This window comes from Setaria viridis, chromosome 9, assembly GCF_005286985.2.
Source record: "Setaria viridis chromosome 9, Setaria_viridis_v4.0, whole genome shotgun sequence".
Classification (NCBI taxonomy): Eukaryota; Viridiplantae; Streptophyta; class Magnoliopsida; order Poales; family Poaceae; genus Setaria; species Setaria viridis.
Window position 1 is genome coordinate 20,492,633 of NC_048271.2, and position 17,541 is coordinate 20,510,173.

At 46.6% G+C, this 17,541-nt stretch overlaps 3 protein-coding genes and 1 long non-coding RNA gene across 5 annotated transcripts; 3 read left to right on the top strand and 1 right to left on the bottom strand.

Annotated features, from left to right (window-relative positions):
• The first annotated feature begins 520 nt into the window (after window positions 1–520).
• LOC117835543 (uncharacterized) lies at window positions 521–4,327 on the top strand. The gene is made up of 14 exons (XM_034714900.2): window positions 521–670; window positions 754–798; window positions 894–992; window positions 1,375–1,485; window positions 1,952–2,126; window positions 2,262–2,318; window positions 2,424–2,560; window positions 2,656–2,715; window positions 2,792–2,869; window positions 3,012–3,073; window positions 3,169–3,233; window positions 3,616–3,692; window positions 3,787–3,873; window positions 3,978–4,327. Exons 1-14 carry the CDS (start codon window positions 593–595, stop codon window positions 4,050–4,052), a joined length of 1,206 nt encoding a protein of 401 aa, XP_034570791.1. The 5' UTR covers window positions 521–592; the 3' UTR covers window positions 4,053–4,327.
• Window positions 4,328–4,561: 234 nt separating this feature from the next.
• LOC140221509 (small ribosomal subunit protein eS28) lies at window positions 4,562–6,613 on the top strand. The gene is made up of 2 exons (XM_072291223.1): window positions 4,562–4,720; window positions 6,091–6,613. The coding sequence occupies exon 2, from the start codon at window positions 6,092–6,094 to the stop codon at window positions 6,287–6,289; it is 198 nt and encodes a 65-aa protein (XP_072147324.1). The 5' UTR covers window positions 4,562–4,720; window position 6,091; the 3' UTR covers window positions 6,290–6,613.
• Window positions 6,614–7,109: 496 nt separating this feature from the next.
• LOC140221508 (IQ domain-containing protein IQM2-like) lies at window positions 7,110–10,942 on the bottom strand. Of its 2 annotated transcripts, XM_072291222.1 has the most exons (10): window positions 10,576–10,937; window positions 9,688–10,247; window positions 9,468–9,582; window positions 9,222–9,287; window positions 9,044–9,132; window positions 8,859–8,949; window positions 8,599–8,745; window positions 8,408–8,500; window positions 8,228–8,329; window positions 7,110–8,129 (listed from the first exon to the last, which is right to left on the bottom strand). In XM_072291222.1, the coding sequence occupies exons 2-10, from the start codon at window positions 10,137–10,139 to the stop codon at window positions 7,335–7,337; spliced, it is 1,950 nt and encodes a 649-aa protein (XP_072147323.1). In that variant the 5' UTR covers window positions 10,140–10,247; window positions 10,576–10,937; the 3' UTR covers window positions 7,110–7,334. The 2 variants fall into 2 exon arrangements, with proteins under 2 accessions (XP_072147323.1, XP_072147322.1); XM_072291221.1 differs by having other exon boundaries at window positions 8,228–8,500; window positions 10,576–10,942.
• On the top strand, window positions 10,160–11,166 carry LOC117835544 (uncharacterized). Its single transcript, XR_004635950.2, has 2 exons — window positions 10,160–10,300; window positions 10,377–11,166. It is a non-coding gene; the product is annotated as an uncharacterized lncRNA (long non-coding RNA).
• The last annotated feature ends 6,375 nt before the right edge of the window (window positions 11,167–17,541 follow it).

Genomic DNA, 17,541 nt, shown 5'->3' on the forward strand with positions numbered 1-17,541 from the left:
GTCAATTAACTAACTGCGGTCCGTCAAAACTGTTGGGTGCAGACCGCGCAGGGTCTGCTCGCATGGGGTTGTGACTCACGCGTTCTAGCCCAAGTGTGAATCCGCGCATAGTAACATTTTCCACTAAGGAGATGTTAAAGTGGAAGGGTCATTTTGAGAGATATTTTAGGAATATATCTATTTGTGGTTATAAATGTTGATAATTGTTTTTATAAACTCGACCAAATCTAATAGTTTGACTTAGTACTAATTAAAATTGTATTATTGTTAGGATGAGGAATACTCAATAGTTATTAGTTAAGCAAAGGAGGCTACTGCAAATGCAGCCAGCGAAATTATTTCTCACGTTCGCGCAAGAAAGTTGAAGTTTCCGCTGAATAGTCTGGGCTTTTGAGGGCTTGCCGTTGCTCGATCAAATCAGTCCGCTCGCTGCTTTTAACGATCCAGCCCAAGCCTAACGTTTTAGTGGGCCTAAACTATCTGAGGCTTCAGCGGTGCCAGAAGCGCCGAGCGGACGAACCGTTGGATCATCATCGGGAGCTGGGGACCCGAGCTCTCTCAACCTCTCCCCGGCGCGGCGCGGCGCGGCGCCATGGAGACTGAGGCGGCGGCGCTGTCGCAGCTGCAGCTGCAGCTCCTCGCCCTCGTCTCCGAGCTTCGCCTTCTCCGGGTGAGCCGCCCGCCCGCCCCGCCTGGCCTTCTCGAACCTTCTGAACCCTTGCCGTAACCATCCGCCGCGTGTCCCATTCGCAGGAGCGGGAGCGCGGCGCCCGCGACGAGCTCCGCGACGCCGGCCAGGTGCCCCACCCGTCCTTGCTTCTCTCAGTGCTTAGGGTTCTACCGTGTCTATGGGTTGTTTCGCCCGCTGATGGAGTTTGGCGCTTTGGCCGCAGAGGTGGGAGGAGGCGGAGGAGGAGCACCGCAGGGAGGCTCGGGAGCTACGCGCGGAGGTGGCCGCGCGGGACGACGCGCTGCGGAAGCTCGAGGCGAGGGTTCGTGCTCCCTGACATTTCTCCCCAGATGATGCGTTCCTTGGCTGGGCCGCGCCTTCTGATTTGACGTGATGTTATTGTTGTCAGTTTTAGACTGCGTTCCTGTGGGACAAGAGTTCATCGCTAGGCACGAGTTACGCATTGTTAATCATGCTCTGGGAGATCATTTTGTTGCTATCTCTGCTTGTCCTTTTAACCATATGTGCTTAGAGTCCTAGAAACTAGTAATTCTGCACAATATCATTAATTCATTATATCAATCATATGTGTGCCATTGCTTACAAATCAGTGTCATCGTAGTATATGGATAAATCTAGTTGACGATTCTGCTTTGTATCTATTAGGCTCATTGTTGTGGTTCCAATTATGTGCTTCTGTACAGATAAAGTGCCTTGAGAATGAGAATGAGTTGCTGGAGAAGAATGAAAACAACTTGAAAGAAACCATGGAGGGGCTGCTTCAATCAAGGGAGGCTTTCATAAAACATTATGAGGCAGGTATCCAACTTTTACGTTCTTCTGCTTCTTTTGGGCTACCATTGCTGTTTTGTTGAATTTATTTGTATGCTTTCTTTCTAGATACTTAACTTGCTATGTATATCTAGGCCTTTGCACCAATTGCACGTCTTTTAAAGGGCCCTTTCAATTAATCCGCTGAGTTTTTTTTTACAATATTTATCCACATAGATAGCTTCTGAAACTAAGATTAAAATACAACAGATTTACTGCTCCCTTTAAGGCATGTATAGCTTCAATACATGCTTTTTTTCTTGGTACATTGCCAAATATCTCTAAAGTGTTATAGAAGCATTCATTGGTTTGAAAAAATGGGACACCATTTACTTTCATGCAATTCACATTATTTGATTCCCCTTTTATTTGGAGATTCTAGATTAGGTTCTGAATGATCCTATACGGAAACAAACTGACATTTCGCTCATATACCATGTTCGTAGGCAGGACTCTACTTGTTCTATGCAATGGACCATCCAGATGAAGGATAAACAGATCGCCGTAATTTCAGAGAAGTTAAATTCTCATCTTGTTTTATTTAGTTCGGTACAAAAGGAAGTTGCGGCGGTGAAACAAGTATTAGGTGATGTGCATTTTCTGGTTGGTGAGAAGGAAAATGTAGGTATGGCTATGATCACACTTAACACTTCATTTTCCTGTCATCTAAGCCATTCAATTTCATCTTGATTATTATGTTTTCTTGCTTTTCTGATGTGTATTCTTTACACATTACTGTGGACTACAACTGTTATTTCAGTTGCTGATTTGAAGGATAAGGTCCAAATGATTTCTGTGCTTGAGAAAGATGTTGTAGGTATGGCCACATCTTGTAGTCTCGCTTGATCAGAGTGTGATTTCCGTATGATGACAGTGTTTTTATCTTATGTTTTGCAGTAACTCTCATGTTTCATTTGTGCAGATAAACTTAATTTCTTGGAAAGTAAAATTAGTGCTTACCAGCTTGAACTCCGGAGTAGGGCAAGGATCATATATGAGTTGAAAGATCGCCTTGAGGCTGAGAAGCTTAACAACAGTTTTCAGCCCCAACTGGAAGAAATATCCATTAACTAAGTTAAATATATTGCATATATTTGATCTTTAGTTTATAACAAAACTATGACATTGGTTGTTTTGTACCTTAATGGTGTTACCTTAAAAAAGCTTTGTTGGTGAAGGATGATATTATTGAGAGATTAACTTCAGAGAAGCAGGTAATTCTGTTACCAATATTGCAAAATTCCAGTTACCTGGAAGACCCAAATTGATCGTGCCTGTTATTTTGTGCAGGCAATGCATGTGGAGCTTCACAATATGGAGATTGCTTTACAGAGATTTCAAGATTTATTCAGTAGCATTGGTCATGGGGTAAGATGCAGATATCAGATAAAAAAAACTTGAATGCAGTTTTTGCTGTCATATATCGATCTTGCAATATATTTTTATTTATTTGAGGTACATCATGCCCATAGCTAATGTTGTTTATTTATGATATCCTAATTGTATATAGAGGATGAAGAACTTTTTAGCAATTTCTGGAAGTCAGGATGTGAATAATGGGCAGCCTGAAAGGTGAGAGGATTGAACATTCAGTGCTCGTGGTATTAAATTGATATTTTTTGTTGTAGTCTTCACATTCAGTATATGCTACTTGGTGAAATCATTAGCATTCCGGGTACACAGGGAGGTCTAGCCAATGAGCATAACTCGGTAACTGCAATTGACGAAGCAGGCAAGTCCTCCTTTTAAAGTTCTTGTTCATTCTTATGAGTTGTTTTTGGGGCGGTTTTGAAGAGCTCATTGAATGTGAGGTGACATGTGAATGTCGTTGTATAAATTTATATTGCCTTCCTGCAATTGTGTCTTGATTCCGAATCTTCTGAATTTCCTTTCTCCACATGTTGTAAGATCCACCTTTTTGGTCTATCAAAGACACTCTTTAGATTCATATCCAGTTCGCACTTGGCATATTATCCTTTGACAGAACTATAGCATTAACAATTCCTTGGACAGGGACTGCATTGTAGCCTGTATATATACTTCATTTCCACTTCCTGTTTCTGATTTTCGTGACTTTGTGTCTTTTGTGTAAACTATGTTTTTGTTTTCTACAGCTACCACTCAAAATGTAGACCATCAGTTGGAAATTAGTCCAGGCAGCATGCAAGTACAAAGCCCAACATGCCTCAAGGTAAGTAGCCTTACTGACTTAATTGTTTGTCTAGCATGAGCACAAACCCCATTTTCCGCTGTATGAACAAACTGAATTATCTTTATGCTTGTAGTCTGGTGCATTGTCATCTCCGGAGCCAGTAGCAGCACATACAGAAAAAGCTGACTGCCTTCCTGAGCTCAAAGAAGACATTGTCATGGTATGGGCCATGACAAGCTCCTTGCTGCGCAATATACTACAAACAGCAAGCATCGTAATTACTACTTATAACTCCACAGCGTGGCTGAACTTGCTGTTTTGCAGGGTGATTTATCTCCCACGCATCCAACAGATTCTGTGAATCCGGAACCTGACTCGGAGAATCAACAGATTCTGTGAATCCGGAATCCCTCGTCCCTTCGCTTCTTCACCATGAATTTGGATACACAAAGCTACCGATTCCGGTGGCGATAGTTGCTGCACATTTGTCTTGTACTCATAGTTAACCATCCCATGTTTGTATAGATCGTTTAGCGGTTCAGGTTGGCCACGAGCTTAGAGATATTTTCTGCTCGTCTGAAGTTCTGTCAGCTTGCTGTGTGTCAACGGCATTACTGTACGACTGTACGTTGCAGTTTGTTCCTTCCAACGATACGAAATTTTCTTTTACTAAACTTTCCATGATAATTTCTTTATTTCGGGAAGGTAAGCAAAACTATTTGTTTTCTTATCCACTGATGATCCTTTACACGGAGAATTTCATGTTTAAGAATCATTTCGATGTGGTCCATACAGGGAATTTCTTTAGTATTATTTATTGAGAGAGAAATATGCATAAAACAGAGCGAAGTTCACAAAATCCACCAGGCCCATGTTTTCGTGTCGGCCCAATTCGCTCGCGACCGCTAGTCCGCTACGGGCCTGCCCCCAAAATCAACGAGCCCCTCTATATATGACCACCCGACGAGCCTAGGGTTTTGCTTCTGCCTCCTCTCTCCACACGACTTGCTCGCGCCGCCGCCGCCGCCGCCGTTGCAGCAGTCACCGTGACCAGCAACCGGAGAAAGGTGCTTGCCCTTTGATCAATCCTCGTTCCGTTGGTCGTTTCGTCTCAGATGCTACCCTTGCTGTAGTTGGTGTGTTCGCTCGTGGCGGATCCAGGATTTGGGATTCTGACCTGGCTCCTGGCCGTTCCGTCAGTGTCATCCCTGTGCGTTGTGTTCGGTGCTCGCCTGGGGCCTGCTACCACCCTCGACCCCTCACTGCCTCTTTCGCTTGCCGGCGCGGCTTCTGACCTGCCGTGCCCGTGACGGTCGGTGCTGCTGGCTGCCAGTCGCGCCATCGGCCCGCCGCCGCCCCGTGCCGCTGGCCACCTGTGCGGCACTTGTGGCTAGGGATTTGGTTGGGTAGAAAAGAAAGGGGATTGGGGAGGGCAGGGAGGGGCGACGTCGACGTGGAGGTAGTGAGTGCTGGGATCGATCCTCGTCTTCATGCGTCGGTTATGTCCGGGACCTGGCTTGTTACCTGAGGAGCCTCTGTGGGGAGTGTTGGGCCGCGAGGATGACTAAGAAATGAAGATTTGGCCCAACTAGAATATACATAAGTATATACTTGTTTCATACTCGATTTTTTTGGGCAAAATAGTTTGGGTATTCTCGGGAATTCCCTGGCATCTATACTGGATCCGCCCCTCCGGCATTATTGTATCTTAAGATAGTTGCTGCAGGAAGGTAGTGGGCAGATGGCCAGGGAGATTTATGAGTAGGGGGTCAAAGTTAGAGGAGCCCCGTCCAGATTTATTTACCTTTCTCGTGCTAGTAGATGTGTGCTAGAGAGATGTTATTACTTTATTTCTTGTGGTTGTCCTGTTTCGACTTGATCATAGTAGGGTAATGCATGAGATGAATTGACGAATTGCTTTTGAGTTGACATAGTTTTATGTTCTTTACTAAGTTAGCTGTTTGGAGCTGTGAATTTGTAGTACCATTTGCTGCGTGTCTGCGTCCCTTGCTATTTGTCATTGTAGAGAGGTGCTTATAAGGTTTTGGAAACTTATGTGAAGGAATTACCTTTACTCAATTTAGGCATTTGTTTCAATCTTGCTGGGTGATGAAATGTTATACTATGCGGTCTCGGTATTTTGTTTACCCTTGTAGCTAAGCTAGCATTTGATTTTGTACAAACAAAATGTGTGGAGGATCTAGATGTGCATTGCTCTGCACATAAAAGCTTTAACAGATTACACTCTTATATTTCAGTTTTTGCTACAACTTTGATTCATGGACCTAAAGAATTGGGACCTTGTCAGATTAATTCAAACTTGTTACTAGTTTTTATCATGAACTTTATTCCTGAACAAGTAAACTTGAATTACTACACAATGAATATTTCTTACCATCTCTTCCGGGGCTAATTGGAGTCGATTCTGTTGGTGCAGCATGGATACCCAGGTTAAGCTCGCCGTCGTGGTCAAGGTGATGGGCCGCACCGGCTCCAGGGGTCAGGTGACCCAGGTCAGAGTGAAGTTCCTGGATGACCAGAACCGTCTCATCATGAGGAACGTCAAGGGCCCAGTCCGTGAGGGTGACATTCTCACCCTGCTCGAGTCGGAGAGGGAGGCCAGGAGGCTGCGCTGAGGCAGCTTGTCGTTGTGCCTGTTGTCCGCTGTTCCTGTCTTCAACAAGTTAAATCATGGATTGTTGCCCACTTTACTAGTACTGCTTTCATATCAAGTTATTGAACAATGCTACTTTGTCCTTTGAGTAGGCTATGGAGAATTGAGTTAAGAGCAATGGAAATGTAACTTGAGCACTTGTCCTGTTGCAAGTTTTGGTCTGTTACTGCGTGAATTTAAGGCTCTTGATATTGTGTGACATGGTTATGTACTTAAGTTGCAATCTTGGGTATCAATCATGAATGGCTTGTATGGTTGCTACTTATAATATGAATTCTTGGGTGAATGCTGCACTGTCACTGCAAATCCAAATTATTTGTTTGGGATTGTAATTTGCATGCCTGTTTATTTTAGTCACTCCGGTGTGCAATCACATTAGGTTGTGTCGTGCTTTGTTGCATATGTTGAATCACACGTATTTCATCCTAATTTGATAAGTGATAACTTTTGCCTTCCTACACTGTGATCATCTGCTTAATTCTTTTAAGTTGCTATACATAATCTGCTTAGGATGTGTGATTGGTATGCAATGTTTAGGCATCCTAGATGTTTTCAACACGGAGCTCTTGCACTTGGAAAACTACCATGAACATTGACTTTGAATCAACCTATAACTGGTGTAGTGACACCTGTTTTCATGGTAGCGTTTGCTCAGTTGCTAAATTTGGCTTCAGTCATTAAATGGTACTCCATTTAACCAGGAGTATTATATTATCTGCTCATTTGTGCAGTGTGAAACGTCGTACGATTTTCTCACCGAGCTAAACTCTGCTGCTCCTATCTACGTATGCACTAGTAAGGTCTCAAGAACATGTTCATTGGACCATCTATTAGTGAAGCAATGGCACCATCCAATGCTGCCAAATGTTAATCCTAATCCTTGTACTAATCTACTTCAACAATAAGAATCATCATACCATCTCACTTTTCCCTCTCAATATGCACAGTTGGCATCATCCTCCCGAGGAACAAAACAAGAAAGCAGAGCAATCCACAGCATCGGCCTCTCAGAATGCAGTCCAGGTAGCACTCCTCTGCCTGGGCTTGAGCGACATGCTCACGCCGTCGCCGTCGGCGGTGAGGCTTCCGCACTTGCCGGCCGGAATGCTGTTGGGCGTCAGCGCGCCCAGCCTCGGCGACGGGAACCTCGCCGGCCTTCCCCCGCGGGGCGACAGGCTGACCTCCTCCAGCGCCCTGAACTGGAGCTCCGACGGGTAGTCCCGGACGCACCCGATGCGCGGCCCGGCGCCGGTGCTCCACTGGAAGGACAGCTGCTTGCCGAGCTGGTACGACCGCATGGCGCGCTTGGAGTTGATGCGGCTCAGGATCAGCTCCTCCGGCACCTCCGCCAGGTCGTCCAGGCCGTGGTCATCGAGCCAGTCCTCCGCGAACAGGTTGCGCTTGCAGAAGTCGAGGCACTCGCCTAGCATGGCCGAGTCCGGGTCGATCTCCTTGCCGCCCGGCGACGGCGACGGCCGGGAGCTGCTGCTGCAGTGCGGAGCCGGTGGCAGCGGGATCCTGTTGTTGGAGCTGATCAGCAGCCTCGGCGGCCGCTTCCCTTGTAGCCTGTTGTCCGAGGAGGCCTTCCTGATCGTCGCCGCCGGGGTGCTCGTCTCGGTAGGTGGCTGGGTGGGCTCGGCGTTGCAGGTCTCGGCTTCGTCTTCGGCTTCGCCATGGCGCTGCACGGATTGTGCCTCTTGTTCTTGGTTCTCTTCTTGCTGGCAGAGCTTGGTCAAGTCCAGCTGCGAGTGGTTGCCCCTGAGGCTGAAGTCGCCATCTTCTTCACCTTCTGACGGGCTCAACTGTAGGAAAACCGAAAAGAAATACAGGTATCGGTTTTAAGTACAACTTCATTCGTGGTGATCATTCAGCATGATATATATTGCATTATGCTTCTGACCTTCACGTCGCTGAGATCCACACTCCTGTCCTTTAGGAAGTTCATGAACTCCTGGAAGTTCTGCTCTGTCGGTCGATAATGCCCGCTGTGAGGCCACACAGCCTGAAATGGACAAAATTTAGAGTCGAGCGAGAACAAATTTAGTGTTGCTATTGTGCATCCTACTGATTGCCCTGGTACCTTCAGATGTCCATCCTCTACAACCAGCCTCCCTGCAGCAGATGTCGCTCCTCCTGCAAGGAAGCTTGAGTGCTGGAATACGCCCTTCTGCTTCTGCAAAGATGTCAAAATTTCAGCCTTGAGTCAGTTGCTGAAATGCTGTCAATGTTCAAGAAAGTTATACTGGAACTACTTGGGAAATTGTCATTCACCTGACCGATGTAAAGGGTCTTGCATGTACTCAGCACGAAGATCCACTTTGTTCCCCTGGCGCTTCCGGTTGTATCAACAATCTGACGGCTCAACTTGTACATCAGCCTCTTATTCTCGACTATCACTTCGTAAGATTCCCTTTCTTTCTGCATAGTGCCATGACAGCATATCTTGTTAAAAGGATGTAACATCTGCAACCGAGCAGATTCTGCCTGAATGGGTTTTCAGTTTGAATCAGAGGAAGAACAGTTAAACTTACAGGGCCAAGGTACTTGATACATTGCTTGTGCATCTTCCATCTTGGGCAATGGTCCTCTAAGTTGACATCTTTCCCTTCACCTACATCCAACCTGTCCAAAGAGTTTACAGAACCATCAGTACTCAGTAACTATGTTGTTCATTTGGTTCGGACGCATGACCACTACAGTTTTGCTATGTCTGTACCAGTAGAAGAATGGTTGCTTGCTCTCGCAGTGGAGCCAACGGTGGTAGTAAAAGTGCAGGTTGTGGCCATACCGATGTCGAGGGTCAATCTGACAATCAGAAATGAGTTGAAATCCAGTTTTGGTTGCACAATAGCATCATACGAATAGCATCGAGATATTATATTCTCTGTTCATACCGCCTCAAGCCAATGCTGCAGGGCAAGTTTCTGGGCCTTTTCATCCTTGGAGAGACCTTTGCCAACCTAAATGTGATAGCAAACACTACACCCGTGTCAGAAATGTAGTATATTCCGAGAAAACTGCTGACCCAAAGTTGGCAACGCTGTATTGCACCGTACAAGATTCACCGTACTGAAGCTATGGTTGCCAGGAGAAAAAAAACCAGTTATGATGATATCTGAACAAAAGAATACAATTGTTACCTTGGCAGCCCTCATTCTTGCCCGGGACCATTTTGACACAGCAGTCTCAGGCTTCTCTATATCGAAGAATGACACCGAATTCCGCTTGAGCAGCGCAAAGTCGAGCAATTTCCACCTGCATTTGAGGATCATAAAATTCAGAAATTGCCACCTCAATGTCAAGAACAAGGTCCCCCAACTATGACAATCAAAACAACAACATAGAACATGGCAGTCTTACCATCGTTGTTCCACAAGAACGGCACAATCCGCAAGCTGCCGCCTTGTCCTGAAGCTCTTGTACACCTTCTGCAGCCTGAGTGCCGCGGCCTGGTGCCTCGGGCTTTCACTTCCGTCTACAGGATGATCTGGTGGACGGTCTCGGGCTGGCCCGAATCTTGATGAACTAGAAGTGCCAGCACTAGGACTTACATTGCAACTGTCTCTGTCAGGTTTGGGACTCCTGACGGACATGAGAGTCTGCATCTGAACGTTGTCTGCCTCTCTCCTCTTGAAGCTCAGGGACCCTTCTATGATCAGCTTCCCGTGGCCGAAGCCAGGGGGCAATGAGGAAGGTGAATCGGCTGCGTCCTCCATGTCGTCGAAGCTGAGGGACCGGATGAACAGCCGGCCCATGTTGTCCTCCACTGCTGGCAGGTAGTCATCCGGTGGGTATGAGATTGAGAGCCCCATTTTCCCTGATGGCAAGATGTGGTGCCACACAAGCCTTTCGCCGGCTTTCTTTTTCTGCGATTAGATTTGGTTGTTGGATCTCACAATCTGTGGTCCGTACCAATCAACCTGTGCCAACAAAAGCTAATTATTGGAACATCAAGTTGATGTTCTTTGAATGGGTAAGAACTTTTCTACAACACATTTGAAGCCCTTTTTGGTTCATGCTGCAGTTTTCAAACGATTTTCCATTTTCAGGAACAGATAGGTCAGGACTCAGGATGCATGGACAGGAGATGCTAGGAATAAAGAACAATCAAAGAAGGGAAAATCATGCAACTCAACAAGAACAGCTTGCGTCTCAATCAAACTTGTTTGTTGCTCCCAAAATCTGAATGACCATGATCTGGGAAAAGCAAAATGATATAAACATGAAACCAAGAATGAAGAAACACACCTTGCAAATCCTTGTGCCAAGTTCCAACGACCTTACAGAGGCTCCTTGATTATGGGACAGGCTTGCTGTGAGGCAGAAAGCTATTTTGGTGAAGTACAGGGCCAATGGAGAGGAGAGGAGATTTAGGAGGAACAGAATCTAAATGGGGTGGTGGCCATACAGGGAAGGTAGGTGGCAGGAGGTCAAGCCCCTGCACGGCTGCACCTATAAATAAACAAAGCAAAACTTGGGCTGTCCTATCCTAGTGCCTTGATTAAAAGAAAGGATCACTGGCAGACTTGTTGAATTAAAACACACTACAAAACAGGCTAACATGTACTGTACTGTGTAATACTACAAATTAGAGTTTTGTACACATTAGCTAAGAGACACGCAAAGCATGGATTATGGAGCTTTCGCACTGGTCCTCCTTGAAGAAAGCACTCTGAAAGTTTTTTTTTAAAAAAAAGGGGGGAACAGGCAAGAGTGTGTTGGCAGCAGATGGCCCGTCTATTCTGACTTTTTTGCCTTGTTTTGTTTATCTTCCGCTGAAGTGAATCCAATTGTTTAAATGAAAATTTTGAAAATAAAGAAAAAAATTCTGGAGGTCTCCATTACAGTGACTTATTTTTGAGAGTGGTATTTAATATTTACTTTAACTGGCGTGTTACGTTCTCAGTCCAAATATTAGCGGAATAAGAATTCCGCTTATCTTTATTTTAGTCTATTATCCAACTGACCTATTTCTGAACGCGATTGCCTCTTGCTTTCCTTTTCTTTTTTCGGTTTTGTGAGCATAGAACGCGTCAGGAGCATTTTGCCGACACATAACGTCATGCCAAGACATCAAGGCTAATAAGTGGTATTTAAATGGAGATCTCGTGATCCATATTCTTATCCAAGTCCCCATCAGAATGAAAAAAGAGGAGTCGCTTTCAGTTGGTAGTTGCTGAATCTTACTTGAAGAGCCACTAACCCTTTGCCAAATGTTAGCACGGGAAAGGAAAATAAGAGAAAAAAGGCGGCAAGAGTTGCAGCCCGGCCTCCATGCTACACGATGTTGAGCTGCAAGATCATGATGACGCCTTTATAATCCCCTTTTGAGAGGGATGTGATCCAGCAGAGCAGAGAGCACTTTAGCCCATTCCTAGCTAACTTTTCCCCATTATTGCAATTGGACAGTAGAAGTCCCCCACGTCGCCCCGCTCGTGCGACACGGGCGGAGCAACCACCCACACCGCCAGCCCTCCTCCCCGTCCTCTCTCTTTACCTCACCGCTGCCGGAGTGCCCCGTCGGAAGCCCATGCGGGCACAGGGATGGCGGCGGCGGGGCATCTCCTCTAGCCAACACCTACAATAGCTCGAAGGCGGTGTTGGGCACGGCGGCGGCCACCGCCGCGGTAGCGGCAGCAGCCTGGGGAGGTCGATTCGATGCCCCAGTGGCTATGTGCCGGACTGTGTGCGTGCAATGGCTAGGGATGGGATGCTCCGGGTGAAAACCTTTGTCGGCAATCTTGCTGGTGGCGATGGCGGGGCACCCTAGAGCGTCATTCTGCCCGTTGGGGGTGTCATGTTAGAGCTCCATCCCGTTGCACGGGGTTCTCTGGGTGAAAACCCTGTCCAGTTTCTGGACGAGTGACGGCGGCGCCATTAGCGTCATGTCCTCCTTGGAGGTGTCGTTTCTAGAGACCCAACTCGGCTTGTGGCAATACTGGTGATATCGATGGTCATGGGAGGCTGACGCCAGTGGCAGCGGTCTCGCCGCGACGGGCTTGCAGAACGGTAAGGCAACATGGTGGAGCATGTCAAGCTGAACAGGGGTTGCCGAGCTCACATGGAGGCAATTGTAGTTGTGGTGGCGGTCAGGGGTTGCCGCATGTTTGTCGGGTTGGCTGCTTGCAGCAGACCGTGGTGGCTGGTGTTTCTTGGCAGCTGTCAATGCGGCGTGGGACTGCGTCGGAGGACACAGCTTGTAGCAACGACATCATGGGTCGACTATGCTTGCGGCAGTCTCTGCGGCGGGTTGCTCAGCTTTGCTGAGCTACTCCGGTGCGGTACATCGTTGGAAGACGACGCAAGCGACTTAACTTGCTGGCACGGTGGCGGAGGCTATGTGCGTGGGTTGTGCAACGAGGTGAAGTCGACCTGCGGCGGCGGTTTGGCTGTTTGATGGTGACCCTAGGAAGTGGGGCAATATTGCTCATCATTCTGATGGCGACTTAAGAAACGGATCCGTGATATGGAATACTGGGTGGACGTGGCAAGACCCCTGCGCATAGTGTTTCTTTGAGGCGACGAAAGCGAGGTGGAGTCCAACGGCGGATGTGGCGAGGCCCCCGCGTGTTTGTGTTTTCGTGGTGACGACTGCGAGGCAGCCTACGAGAGGTCCGGATCGATGGAGTGTGGTGTTGCAGTGGCACTACGGTGAAGGGTCCTGCATAGCGGTGGTCTTCTTAGTGCAGTGCGGTCTACTTTCTTGGTTCCTATCGACGCGGAGTCATGCCTAGAGGGTTCGGCGACTACATGAGCGTGAGACTGAAGGGGGTTCCGCGATGCTGGCTTCGCCTTTGCGTTTTTGCAAGTCGTGTGGTGTGGTGTGCTCTGCTGCCGCTGTTTGAGTGGAGTGTTGCGACCGCGTTGATGCCATAATCTAACCGGTCGGATTTAGTGATTTTAAGTTGAGTGCGTACCCGAGTTGACGTTCCAATCCAACCGGGCGAGTCGAGCTATTTTTTTTCATTTTCTTTTTTATTTCCTGCCTATGGTCTCTTAGTACTGTAGTCTTATATTTTTTTTTCTGCTATATGGATTGAAACTCGCACTATCTTGTTCGTATCTTGTTCGTTAAAAAAATCTATATCGATTGAAACTCACACTATCTTGTTCATATCTTGTTCGTTAAAAAAAAATTAGACAGTGACATATGTACGTGGATTGCTGAAATGGCCTGGAGCATGTCGATACGTCGCAAATAGCATATATACGCGGATTGCAGATTGATCAGCTAGCAATCTCTGTAAAAGAAAACTTGTATATTGCATCAGACTTTAACGTCGTGTTCCTTTTTTTTTTGGGTTGGGAAAGTTGAAAAAGAGTTGAAGTCCCTGTAGTGTCGTTTAGGAAAACACATCTGTGAAATTAGCTGCAATGATTATAATTATTATTGAGATTTTAACGATGGATTTCTGTGTAGAAGAAGAAAGGCAGAGCAGAGGTGGATGGTTAGGAGTTTTAATTTTGGAAATTTGCTCGGGGGCGACATCTTACAGTCACTTTTGAATTTGCCGTACTATTGAATACCCACCGACGCCGGATGGCAGGTCTTGAAGTTTGAGATCACACGTCTATTTCTCACCGCCGCCGGCGTCGGCGTTCTACCCGTACAGGCCGTACCGACGCCCTGTCCTTGCTAGTACATGATATGACTGGGTCAGCGCACCAGCTGTGTCCAGCTTTCCAACCAAATGCACGAGAGAGAGGAACCAAGATTATTTTATTTCAAAAACAGAATCAAGATTCCTTCATTTAGGGGCCTGTTTACTTTGACACTATTAAAAAAAATTCCCCATCACATCAAACTTGCGGTACATGCATGTAGTACTAAATCTAGACGAAATAAAAAACTAATTGCACAGTTTTGTTGTACTTTGCGAGACGAATCTTTTGAGCCTAATTAGTCAATATTTGGACAATAATTCACAAATACAAACGAAACACTACAGTATGCTACAGTGCTAGCACAATGATTTTGGACATCCAAAATCAGGCAACTAAACAAGGCCCTAGGATGGATTCAATATATACCGTTGGTAGGTCGCTCTCTCCGATTTGAGCCTTCAATTCGTCGTCCGGCAAGGTCCTCGCGAGTGAGGCCAATGGAGGGACGGGCGAGGCGGCCGCTAATGTGGGGGTGGGAGTGCGGCGGCCGACGTGGGTGGGAATGCGGCTAGGATCCACACGCCTTCGAGCCCCTCGCCGACGTGCACGTCCTCGACGCCACCATCGGCGAGTGGCACCGCGGCGCACCGATGCGGTCGGCGCGATCCTTCTTCGCGTACGCGGAGGTGAGCGGCAAGATCTACGTCTGTGTACCCGCTGCCAGTGGCGCGAGGTCGGGCCGTACCCGTTGGGGCTCAAGGCCGGCACGGTGCGCGCCATCGGCGGCAGGAAGGAAGGAGAAAGGGGGGAGTGAGGGGAAGAAGATAATACTGTGGCTGGGTCCCACTTCCACGTGTCATCCACTTCAGCGAAACCATCAGCTAAAATCTAGCGCTAGATGGTCAAACGTGAACGATTTTAATAGTTGATGAGTGGTTAAAAGATTTCTAATTTTTGAGAGTTTAATGGTGAAAATCAAACCGAATCAATAGTTGGATGGTTAAAATGAACTTTTTCTTATATAATACGTATCCTATTTCAAATCGGTTTCTATACCAGCATTTAATGAACTAAGTAGGTCGGATGAGAATATGTACATAGAACCTACAAAATAAATATTAGGCACACAATCTCCTCTCGTTTAAATGCATTTAAAACTACCAGCTCTCTCCTCCATCCCTCTCCTCACAGATCTAGATGCGCATGGAGAGCAGCACCGAGCGCGGAGCCAATCGGCGGCGAGCGGCACGATGCGGAGGCCGGCACGGTGGGGGCAGCGGGGCCGCGGCGGGGCGGGCATGACCAGCGGCGGCGTGGAGCGGCACGACCAGAGGATCGGCGCGATCGCCCTAGCCTGGCCACGGCATTGGAGCATTTAATATTACACACGAGAACATGAGTGACCAGATACAGTCCATTTGCATGTGAAAAAGTTATCTAGACCTTGTTTAGTTGCCCAAAGTTTGGAGGTGCAAAATTACTGTTATAGCACTATAGCACACTGTAGCATTTCGTTTGTATTTGTGAATTATTATTCCAATATTGACTAATTAGGCTCAAAAGATTCGTCTCGCAAAGTACAACAAAACTGTGCAATTAGTTTTTGATTTCGTCTACATTTAGTACTCTATGCATGTACCGTAAGTTTGATGTGATAGGGAATCTTCTTTTTGCACCGTGTAAAAGTTGGGAGTTTTGAGTAACTAAACATGACCCTACTTGCATGGGCTGCTGTAATTTTTGTCCTTTTACCGGTGCAACGTGCCAGCCTTTTCCATCATAAAAGGTACCTTTATGTCTATCAAAAAAGAATCCAATCACCTTTATATCACGTCGGTATGAGTCATAGTAGTACATCACTGCACATACGATAAGAAAAAAAAAATCAAAATACATCCGGAATGTATATGAATGGAACAAGAAATCAGGGAGGCGGATGTAAGATGGACGGTCAGGATAGCATTGTCAGGTACATAAAGGCATTCCACAGAGAGATCATCAAACCATGCGTATGCGTGGGTGACAGGGTGAGGTAAGGTAACATGGACGACCGCTTCATTGAAGCACGGGCAGGATTATGAGTACCTGCAGGGAGATCACCGTCCTCCCTCGACTCCTCCGTGCCGGCACCGGCGCCTACTCCAGCTAGCCCTCCAGGGCGTTGAGTCGGTGACTGGTTGGAGTGATAAAAACGCATCAGGTCGGCACGCGCGCACAGCTGGCACCGCGTCGGCCTGCTGCAGTGCAGGTCCTGGCCGCCCAACTGATCGAGAGGCGACAGCCACAGCCCATCCAGAGCAAGATGTTGGATTTCAGTAATTCAATGAAAAGAATTAAAGCTCACCTAGAGAGTTAAAGGTAGTTAATACACATTGTTAGTTGAGGAGAATTCCAATCAACTTAAAGGTGGACTGTTTGTATACCCTATGTGAAGTTTGAAAAAGGAAATTGGCAAGCCACACATGCTCACTCACTCACCTCGTCGAGCCCGTGGGTGAGGCAGCACGACTGGATGGTGCGGTGCTGCGTGGATGGGAAGTTTTTGCACCAATTGAGATTAATGGGATAGTGGTGATTTGATTAAGTTTTTGCCTGCGTAGTGCTCGTAGAGATCAAGGTGAATATAGTGATACTTGAACTAAACTAAATAGTGACTTGCATTAACTATTTTGCTCTGCTGAATAAACTGGCCAGAGACGAAGTCCTACACTGCAGCATTGTAAATTATTTTTCGGATATTATAGGTTACCAAAAATAATTCGAATCCAAGCTATGCTCATCAGTTCCAATTTCTCTATAGTAATATCCAGGCTTAACGAAAGTGTCTATGATCTTTTTTTATAACAGTTCCAATCGGCTGCGTTCATCAGCCACAACTATGACTGAATGTTCTGGTCCAATCCAAGCTTGAGCATTTCATCAAATATGTATAGACCATGGGCATCTCAGCTTGTCTAAGGTGTGGCAGCAAGATGGGCAGATGGCTTTGATGGGGTAAGAGCTTGCAAAATGATAGTCTGTTCGCTTCAGCTTATCAGCCGGCTTATCAACCACCAAACAATATTTTTCTCTCACAACAAATCAGCCATTTTAGCTTTTCAGCCGACTTATAATTCCATCCAGCTTATAACTCCAGCTTATGAGTTGTTCGCAAGCTGCTGCGTCTACAAGTCTAAAAGCACACACGGCAAGGATGAGCCACACACAGTGCTTCCGGTGAGTGCTGGCCGCTGCTAGCGGACGTTGCTCTGTAGTCTGCACCCAGCCAGTCTACCATGTTTTGACAGTACATAGCCGGTCTCCATCACCCACTCAGAGAATTTCATCAAACGACACATTGCTGACAGAGAAGATGACTCCATCGACTGCCAGGAAGAGTATGTTTGATACTAGGTGCTAAACTTTAGCAGTGTCATATCGGATGTTCGGATGCTTAGGTGCTAAATTTTAGCAGTGTCACATCGGATGTTCGGATGCTTAGGTGCTAAACTTTAGCAGTATCACATCGGATGTTCAGATGCTTAGGTGCTAATTAGGAGAACTAAAAATGAGCTAATATAAAACTAATTGCAGAACCTTGTGCTAATTCGCGAGACGAATCTATTAAAC

Bases quoted from the DNA above. Each gene is read 5' to 3' on its own strand.
- LOC140221509 (XM_072291223.1), top strand. From the start codon at position 6,092: ATGGATACCCAGGTTAAGCTCGCCGTCGTGGTCAAGGTGATGGGCCGC.
- LOC117835543 (XM_034714900.2), top strand. From the start codon at position 593: ATGGAGACTGAGGCGGCGGCGCTGTCGCAGCTGCAGCTGCAGCTCCTC. The intron at 2,319-2,423 runs GTATGGCCACAT...TCATTTGTGCAG, and splicing joins GCTTGAGAAAGATGTTGTAG to ATAAACTTAATTTCTTGGAA. The intron at 3,693-3,786 runs GTAAGTAGCCTT...TTATGCTTGTAG, and splicing joins AAAGCCCAACATGCCTCAAG to TCTGGTGCATTGTCATCTCC.
- LOC140221508 (XM_072291221.1), bottom strand. From the start codon at position 10,139: ATGGGGCTCTCAATCTCATACCCACCGGATGACTACCTGCCAGCAGTG. The intron at 9,583-9,687 runs GTAAGACTGCCA...CCTCAAATGCAG, and splicing joins GTTCTTGTGGAACAACGATG to GTGGAAATTGCTCGACTTTG. The intron at 9,133-9,221 runs GTATGAACAGAG...TCTGATTGTCAG, and splicing joins TGCAGCATTGGCTTGAGGCG to ATTGACCCTCGACATCGGTA.